The sequence below is a fragment of the Lipotes vexillifer genome, unplaced genomic scaffold, assembly GCF_000442215.2.
Source record: "Lipotes vexillifer unplaced genomic scaffold, Lipotes_vexillifer_v1.1 scaffold53, whole genome shotgun sequence".
NCBI lineage: Eukaryota > Metazoa > Chordata > Mammalia > Artiodactyla > Lipotidae > Lipotes > Lipotes vexillifer.
Genome location: NW_006791814.1, coordinates 4,579,805 through 4,589,123, shown reverse-complemented (window position 1 = coordinate 4,589,123; position 9,319 = coordinate 4,579,805). Strand labels below are relative to the sequence as shown.

General features: G+C 53.4%; 1 protein-coding gene across 1 annotated transcript in view; it reads left to right on the top strand.

Annotated features, from left to right (window-relative positions):
- Window positions 1-1,579: 1,579 nt before the first annotated feature.
- SDC4 (syndecan 4) overlaps window positions 1,580-9,319 on the top strand; it is an 18,549-nt gene continuing 10,809 nt past the window's right edge. Inside the window, exon 1 of the mRNA XM_007464806.1 lies at window positions 1,580-1,648. Coding sequence (XP_007464868.1) covers window positions 1,580-1,648 — 69 coding nt within the window. The remainder of the gene's footprint in view (window positions 1,649-9,319) is intronic.

Sequence of the window (9,319 nt, the reverse complement as noted above, 5' to 3'; positions counted from 1 at the left end):
AAGAGTCAACATCTAAATGTGATTTCAAAGCATTTTAAAAACTTATACTGTAAGGACATTTCATATTACAATGAAACAATACATAACAGAAACTAGTATTAACCCTAGTAGTATTCTGTAATCTTAGCTAAAACAATAAAACAGTTTATGAGTAAAGAGGTGTAAAGATTGACAAAGAGGAGGTATATCTTTATAGTATATATACAGGTGTGTGTGTGTGTGTGTGTGTGTATAAATATACACACACACACACACACACACACAAAATGAAATCAGAAAGAGACAAGTCTAGGCACTTTGGGCACTGATTGATTGTCATAGAATACTCCCCCCTAATAATTCCAACAGGACTTGTACTTGGGGCCTCAGAGAATTTTACCAAACCCCTCCCCCCCCCACACACACTCACACACACAAATACACACTGTAAGGAGGATATTCAGGGGATAAGGAGAACATGAAACTATCTTTTACAAAGGGTGGGAGCAGATCTCAGAATTAAGATAAACTTGTCCACCGGTTCTCAAAGATATCAAACTTTTTTTTGCGGTACGCGGGCCTCTCACTGTTGTGGTCTCTCCCGTTGTGGAGCACAGGCTCCGGACGCACAGGCTCAGTGGCCATGGCTCACGGGCCCAGCCGCTCTGCGGCATGTGGGATCTTCCCGGACCGGGGCACGAACCCGTGTCCCCTGCATCGGCAGGCGGACTCTCAACAACTGCGCCACCAGGGAAGCCCGAGATCAAACTTTTTAAGAAGTTCAAAATCTGGAAAACAAATCCCTTAAAACAGAGGTCAGCCACCCTAAGACTAAAAAGTCTGCTCTGCAGCTTGTTTGTGTTCAGCCCACTAAGAATAGTTTTACATCTTTAAATGGTTGGGGGGAAAAAAAATCAAAAGAAGTATGCTATCTCATGACACGTGAAAATTATATGAAATTCAAATTTCAGAGTCCATAATAGTGTTTTATCAGGACACAGCCACTGTCCTTCTTTTAAGTATTAACATTTAAGGCTGCCTTTGAGCTGCAGTGCTAGAGTTTGAGTAATTGTGACAGAGACCATCTGGCTCGCAAAGCCTAAAATATTTAGCTCTTTACAGAAAATGATGGCTGACCCCTGCCTTAAAACAACCCGCATTCACTGCCCATTTGGAACGTCTTCTGTTCCCTCAGAGGGCAGCATACCCGGTTGGAAGGGCGCTAATCTAAATTCACGACCCTGGACAAGTCCTTCCTTTCCGTGGGCCTCAGTTTCCCCAGTTGTCCATCTGTAAAATGGGGTTAGGCACAGTGATCTCCTGTCACCTGCCTAGCAGGGGATCGGGGATCCGGGTTGCTGGAGGCCAGGGATTCGGGTGGACTGAGCGGCCCGGTCCACGGGGCGGGTCCCTCGGGTTTCCAGCTGGGCGGGCAGGCGTAGCGCCCCGGAGGCCCAGCTTTCGCTGGGGAATTCCTGGAGGGTGCGGGCGACTGGGGCGGGCTGGGGCGGGGCCGGGGCGGGACCGATCACCGCCTATAAGAGGGCACGCGCGCCAGCCCTGGCCACCAGCCTTCGCGCTCTCTCCGGACAGTGGTACGATGGCCCCTGCCCGCCTGCTCGCGCTGCTGTGGCTCCTCGTGGGCGCCCTTGCCGTCGCCGCCGAGTCGGTGGGTACTGGGAGATCCCCGGGGGGGCGGACTGGTGCCTCCTTTGTTCCTGGGATCCTGCGATGCGGGGGCAATGGGGAGGGGGATGCGCCGCCCCCAGCTAGACGCAGAGGCCAGAGACACTTTGTTGGAAACTTGGCTCCAGGGTCCCAGGGAGGCTCCGGGGAGGGGGGGGGCGGTGGGGGACTCCCTCGCGCGCCGTGCGCCCCCAGCCTGTTGCGCTTCCCGTCTCCCTCTGGCCTCAGCCCCGCCGCGGGCTCAAGGCTCGGACGTGACTAAGCTGGTGTCACCTCGTTTCCCCTCACCCTCTCGCCCCTTCCCTGGTGATCCTGGGGCAGGCTCGGAGCCCTGACGCCCCTTCTCGCCCTCTAGAATCCGAGATGGCCTGGGAGTGAAGAGGGCTGCTGCCTGTACTAGGAATGGGGAGGGGGTTAGGGTTCTGCAGGGCCTTGTTTCACACACCGGGGCAAGGAGTGAGCCCTGACCTCCGTTCTGGCCGCAGCCCTGCCACTGGCCTGTGGCTCCGGGGAAGGCCCTGCCCCTTCTGAGTCTCGATTTTCCCATCGGCCCAAAGCGTATGGGGGACTGGGACGGGAGGTGACCAGTGCTTCTTTAGGGTCCCTACAAAGTTGTGACGCTGATTTTTCAAGGGCGGACTGGAGGGGACGGTTTAGGCTCACCACTTGGCCAGGAGTCGAGCCTCTGCTCTCTGCCAGAAGAGCGTTTAGCGCTGGGGAAGCCTAAAGCTCCCACTCTGGGGTGGGGTGAAGGGGGGCTGGGGGAAGAGAAGGTCTCAGTGCGCCCTGAGGAGCGTCCTTCTCACCGCTTACTGGTCCCTGCTGTAGTTTACATAAGCCTGGGGCCCACCAGAAGCTCCGTTCGTCCCAGCAGCCAGCTGGGAAGGAGTGAGCCAATCACATCTGGGAAGTTGGGGTGTAGGAATTGCTGAGAGGCAATCTGACCCCCGCCCCCCAAACAGCCTGGGCTTTGTGCTTCCTTGGTGCCCTTAAACCTCGGTTTTGGGGAGAGCAAATCCAGTGGCGTTTAATCATTAATGTCAATTCTTTATGGGGCTCCTATTCCTCTGGGATTACTTAGGGGCGCTCGTTTCTGCCTGGCAGGCTTCATCTGAGGTATGGGTGAGACCCTGAGCTATACTCACCCCTGACCCCAGCCCCCCTTCCACCCCGTCCCCACGTACAACTGCAGCCCTGAGTGATGACAGCAAACATTTAGTGCTTACGATACAGTTCTAATAGATTTCTAATAGCTGTTGTAATGGCTCTATCAGCTAGTTTAATTCAGCCCTTCTGTTTACTGTTTTAAACTGGTCCTGAGGCTACAGAGGTCAACTAATTGCCCAAGGTCACACAGCTGATAAGAGGCGGAGTCAGATGCAAATGAAGCAGACAGGCTTCCAGGTCCCTTTTTTTCCTCTTTCGCACGTATCTTGACGTGTAGTCTGATGCTACTCTGAGTGGCTTCTGTTATGTCTCATCCCTGGGTCACTCTTTAGAATTCATAAAAGATTTGGGGTGGGCCGGCCACAAGGAATTCTGGAGTAGAAGGAAACCGAGGGCCAGAGTGAGGTGATGACTCCCCCAAACTAAGAAGGGCAACCTTGCCAAAAGGTGAGTGGCTGAGTTAGGACTCGAACCCAAGCCTGCTGCTCCCCGTGCAGTGCTCTAAACTAGGCCGCTGAAGGATGTGTTGGCGTCACAGTTGTGGAGGCATCCGAAGGAATGGCATGGCATGTCGCATCGGCCTGGGTGGTGTGGGGAAAAGGGGAAAGACCCTGGTGGTTGAGAGGTAACATGCCAGTCTTGGTTCAGGGGCTGCCAAGCCTGCAGGTGCTTGGGGGGTCGGGGGAGGAGCAGGCAGCTGTGCCTGGGGGCAGTCAGAAGGATGTGGTTTGGGGGAGGGTATGTGGTGACCCATCAGCTGGAGAAGTGAGCCCTAGGCAGCTGCTTCCTGAGAGAGGTGTCCGTCTCTCTCATCCTGACCTCAGCGCTCCCTTCCTGGCTAATGTTACGAGATCTTCCACCTCGAACTGGGTCACAGGGCTTCCCCCCTTTCCCCTGCACCCTGCTCCCAGCACTTTTCCTCCCAAGGCTGTGGCCGGAAAAATCAGACCTAGTCACAGTTGGATTAGACCACAGAGATGATCCAGTCGACACTTTTCTTTTTGCAGGCGGAGAAAATTGAGGCCCAGAGAGAAGGGTTTTGGTAATAACAGTTGTTGTTTATGGAGCGCTTTCCATATACCAGGTCTGGTGCATTTTATTCTCATAAAAACCCTAGCATGTGGGGATTATATTATGCCCACTTTACAGATGAGGTAAAATGGTACCATCTTGGGGTAGCAGAGAGCTTCCAGGCCATCAGAATCTCTTGTCCTGTAGTCCCCCTCCAATAATGCTACTGGGGCCGCTGCCCAAAGTTTAGGTTTAAGCCAAAGGCCTGTCCTCCCCGTGGGTAGTGCCCTCCTTTCCGCCCCCTCAGTGCCACAGGTTTTGGGAAGGGAACCCAGGCTGAGCCAGACTCTTCTCTGTTTGGTGGGGCTTTGCCGTCCTAAACCAGTTCTTCCTGTCCAGCTGGAAGCATTCCCCTGATCTGCCTTCCTGCCACTCCCTCCCTGACCAATTAAAGGCAGCCTTGTTTTGGGAGCTGGACCCCCGCCCCGTGGTATTGCTGCCCAGGGGCACAGACGTGGCACCAGGCCCGGTCAGTCCTGGGGAAGTGTCCCCCACGCACCCCCTGTACTTTAGCTAAGAGATGTTTCTGGTCTTCTTGAGAATATTCTCTCCTTCATTGCACAGAAGTAGCGGTGGGGACGGAAGCCCAGGGGGTCTAGGACCCTTGAGTGGCCAGAGAGAGTTCTTTGGAAATCTTAGAAGCCCAGAGAGCTACCAAAGGAAAATCTTTGGGCCGTGCTTTGGAGGACTCTGTGAGATTGGGTCCCTTTCTCTCTCTGGGTTGACATCCCCCATCTGTAAAATGGAGTTTGAACTGAATAGAGAGCCCCTTCCAGCTCGGATATTCTATTAATAATTAAGTAGCTACTCTTTGAAAGGGTTGTGGAAACCATAAAGACATCTGAGGCATTCCCTCCCTTGAAGAAACTTATGGCTCATGAGGGTATTAACATACCCCATCAAATTCTGAGCCCTTCCTCCTCTGCCCCTCTTCCAGCCCGACACACCCAGGCCAGGAACTCTGCTCTATTCACTTTCAGTGAAATACCTGGCCCGTAGTTAGTACTCAGGAAATGTTTGTATGAATGAACAAATAAATGTATGCATGTAACTTCATTCTAAAAGGTGTACTGAGGTTATTTATTACTAACATGATTGCCTCCCAGTGATACTGTGAGGTAGGTATTATTATCTCCATTTTTACAGGAAAGTGATGCTCAGAGGAAAGCAGGGGCTTGCCAAGGTCAGAACCAGGTCTGTCAGGTAACACAAGGTGTCTGATTTGCAAGTCCTCGGAGAACATTCCAGATGAGGAAATTGGCTGGGTTTGATAGTAGATGCCTTGGGTCCTCCTTCTGAATCGCTGGGTGACCTTGAGCAAACATGCCCTCTGGGTCTCAGTGTCCCCAACTCTGGAATGAGGCTGTTGGACCAAAGCCCTCTAAAGGGTCCTTTCTGGTGAGGGCAGAGGAGCTTTCTTGGCATCCTTGGTTGAGTCTACGCAAGAAGCAACGGTGGGGAGGCGGGTGGTGGAGACATTCAGCTCCTGCCATCCCCAGCTCCTGGAAACAGGGCTTTTCCAAGTACTTGGGAGTGCTGAGCTGGCCTGAATGAGGGGGCGGGAAGCCTGGCCTGGCTCTCCCGCCCCAGGTCCCTCTTGGGAGGAATTGGCTCCTAGCTGTCCTCAGCCTCCTGGACCGGTGGGTGTGATTTCCAAGTGATGACTTAAAATTGGGGGAAGGGGCTGGACAGGGCTCTGTGAGTCACTGGAGAATGGTAGCTGGCCTGCCTGAGTCACCCGTTTCCTTTCAACCTCTTGGCTAATAGGATGGCTCTGCAGTGGGCATGTTGGCATGGGCTCCAGTTTTACCTTGTCCTTTGGGGGCCTATCAGAGATAGTCAACTAGTGTCCAGGGCCTTGAAGGGACATACAGGAAATACTAGTACTAGGCCCCAGACCTTCACAGCGCCTTGCCTGTGTGTGGCCTCTGACGGAATAGAGTTGACCTCTGCAACTGACTTGTGGTTGCCAAGGGGGAAAGCGGGTGGGGAAGGGATGGAGTGGGAGTTTGGGGTTAGCAGATGCAAACTATTATATGTAGAATGGATAAACAACAAGGTCCTACTCTATAGCACAGGGAACAAGAGTCAATATCCTCTGATAACCCTTAATGGAAAAGAATGTGAAAAAGATTGTATATACGTATAACTGAATCACTTTGCTGTACAGCAGAAATTAACACAGCATTGTAAATCACTGTACGTCAACTAAAAACAAAAAAAGATTACTTAGAGCAAAAGAGAAAAAAGTAATTGACCTCTGCAGAGCAGGTAGTGCTTCCCCCCCCCCTCCCTTAAAGCAAAACTGAGGCTGCAATTGGTCTGAGTTTACAGAGCAAAGCTGGTACAGTCCAGATTTGATCCCAGGATTCTGATTTTTCTGATGCTCTCTCTTTCTTCTTGGGATTGGAACATTGATTTGGATTTAGGCAGACCTGACTCCAGAGATGTGAAGCCCCCCCTCTTACTAGCCCCATGGCCTCGGACAGGCCACTGGGCCACTCCAAGCCTCTGCTTTCTGGTCTATAAGAAGATGGGGTTTGTGGGGAGGCTTGTAGGAGATGACAAGGCCGCAAGTGAAGCTCTTAGGATCCCGCCTGGTAGGCAGGAGGCCTTCTTAGTGAAAGTTCCCAGCTTTGCCCAGGCTGTCTTGATGCCAGATGGTCCTTTCCTTTAGAAGATCCCACCCTCAGGGGCCCCAGGAGAGCTCTCTCCCCTCCCCGCAACAGCTGCAAGGTGGGAAGGGAGGAGTCTAGGGTGGGGCTGACAGAGCCCAAATCTCCTATTTGTCTTAGAGGTTTGTTAATTATCGGATGCGTTGATATTTAAACAAGAGCTAGTTCCTGGCAGCCCTACCCCTCCTTTGGGGATCGGTAGGAATCCCCCTGCTGAGCAATTTTTCAGCCTGGAGAGAGACGGGGCAGGGGGACCAGACAACCAGGACACTGCCCAGGCCTCAGGGGTTGGCCTCCCATGCTGGAGGAGCCTTGTGCAGTAGCGGGAGGGCCGGTGTTTCCAGTCCAGAGGCTGAGGGAATTGCAAAAAAAATGCCCTGGGCTCTGGGGGAGGGGGTGTGATGGTGGACAGAAAAGGTACAGTGTTCTGGAATGCCAGTTTTCAGATGTTTTCATCGTGTGATGCCTAGGGAGAGAGAAGGCTTGTGTCAACAGCTGGGGCCTGATTTAACCCTAAGAGTTCAAGCAACCTGACTTGGGCGGGTTTGTTATTAACTCACTGGTGATCTTTGGGCGTGGTCCCCTCTGGCCCTGTCCCTGGGAGGCTGGGTGACTGGAAAATGGGTACGTTTCACAGTCAGAAAAACCTGAATTCCCGTCTCAGCTCTACTGCTCAGCCAGGGACACGCAGTTAGTTAATAAGTCATTTGGCCGGTGTGAGCCCCAGCGTCCTCTATAAAACACCTGTGTCACTCCGGGGTCGTCATCAGTGTTTGGCAAACTTGTGAAGTTCTGGTTTAAGTTTAGTTTATTATTAGTGGCTAGACAAGTGTTCTTAACCTGGCCAGAGGTTGGCATGGGGAGGTGGTTGTCTCTACTCAGCCCCCTCCCCCCTGCTTTACTCTGCATCCCCCCCTCCCCCTCCTTCAGGCTTGGAGCTCGGCTGCCCCAGTTTTCTCTGGCACAGTAGCAGAGGCTGCTAGTCAGGTGACACCTGGGGTAATGGAAAGGGGAGGCAGGGAGAGGCTGGTATGTGTGGAAACAGTGACTTGGTGGGGCCCGGCCGGTCGTGGCCAGGCCTGTGGGGACTGGCTGTACTGTTCAACCTCGGGGCATGGGGGCAGTGGTGACCAACGGCTGGGACACTCCTTGCCCTGGGGAAGCCTGGCCAAGAGACGTCTGTGGGACAGACTGACCCGATCTGGAGCTGTGGCTTCCCCGAGTGGCGGGGGAGGCTGGGAAGGGGCAGGAAGCCAGCACCCAGGGCTGATCTAATCGGCCGAGACAAGGCTATATCGACTCTGCTCTAGAGAACACGGGAGGCTTGTTTATACCCCGCCCTCGGATCCAGCAGGGACCTCGGATCCGCTGCCTAGATTACCAGCCCAGCTTCAATGCACCTCTGTCTCTGCGGCCCTGAGGGAACCAGCCCCCTCCCGGCTGTCTCCACCGGTAATCGGTAATCGGAGCAGTCCCCAGCTTGGTTACCAGGCCTCCAGACAGAGGAAGGCTTGTCTCTTTGAGAATCGCCTTTCATAGGTGGGGAAACCGAGGCCCAGAGAGAGAATCTCCCACGATTATCCGGGGTGTTAGTGACAAGGATGCCGCATCAGCTTTGGCCAGGGGGATGTCCAGAGGCTCCAGAAGCCCCCCGCCCCGCACCCTTCCCCTTCCAGTCTCTATTATTAGCTGGCACCCCTGGGTCCTGGAGCTGCCCTGGATGGGCAGGGGGAATTGGTGAAAAGCTGCTGGCAATGCCAGGCCTGGCTTCTCTCCTGAGCGATTGTGTTCCTAGTAACCCGACCTTGGAGTGGGCAGGGCTGACATTCGAACCCCCATCCCCAGACCTGGCTTAACCCTTCCCATACCAGCACACCAGGTCCTGGATTTGTGTGTGGTTTCTTCTGGCCTTCTAGATATTTTTTTCATCCCCAAGGCAGGTCAGGAAATACTCTGGGGATACAGGTCCCCAAGTAGAGTTTCAAGTGTCTCTCTGGGCACTGCCGTTTGCTCTTTTTGGAAAAATGCAGTTGGTCTCTCCTCTGCCTCTATCTGCTTAGGATAGGTGCTCCAAGCTGTGTGACCTTGCGCAGATCTCTGCCCATCTCTGGGCCTTTCTCTCTTCTATCAGGGGGCCTGACTGGTTGTTAAAGAGTCTCTGGTCTCGGAAGCAAAATAAATACAAGTTATAGGGTATGTCTCTGTGCAGTTTGCAAAGCACCTCCCCGCGCACCAGCCACTTTTCTAGCAATGCATCTGCTTCTACAACTTTTCCCAGGTCTCTCTGACCCTTTGAGCACTAATCCCCTTAGCCAGAAGGAAGGCAGATGGGGACTAATAATAGCTGCTACTCACTGAGCACCTGCTGTGTACCAGGCCACGTGCTGGGTCCCTTGCACACCCCAATGCGTTTCACTTAATCCTCATCCTTCAGCAAGGTGCTACTAGCCCTGGTTACAAAAAGAGGAAACTGAGGCTTTAAGATGTGAAATAAATGCCCGGGCTTGTATAGTTAGGGAGTGATAGGACTGTGGTTTGCTGGTGGAACTGCCTTTACAGGTCACCACTCTGGTGTTGGATCCTTCCATTTCTGCCAACATGTAGAGTCCTGATTGTGGCACCCAGGTTTTGCTCATTCTAGCGGGTATCTGACCCTTCAGAAGGAGGATGGGGGAGGACCATGCCTGTATCAGTGGCCCCTTCTGGGGATCTCCTGCCAGGACCACTGTGCTGGGTTCAGC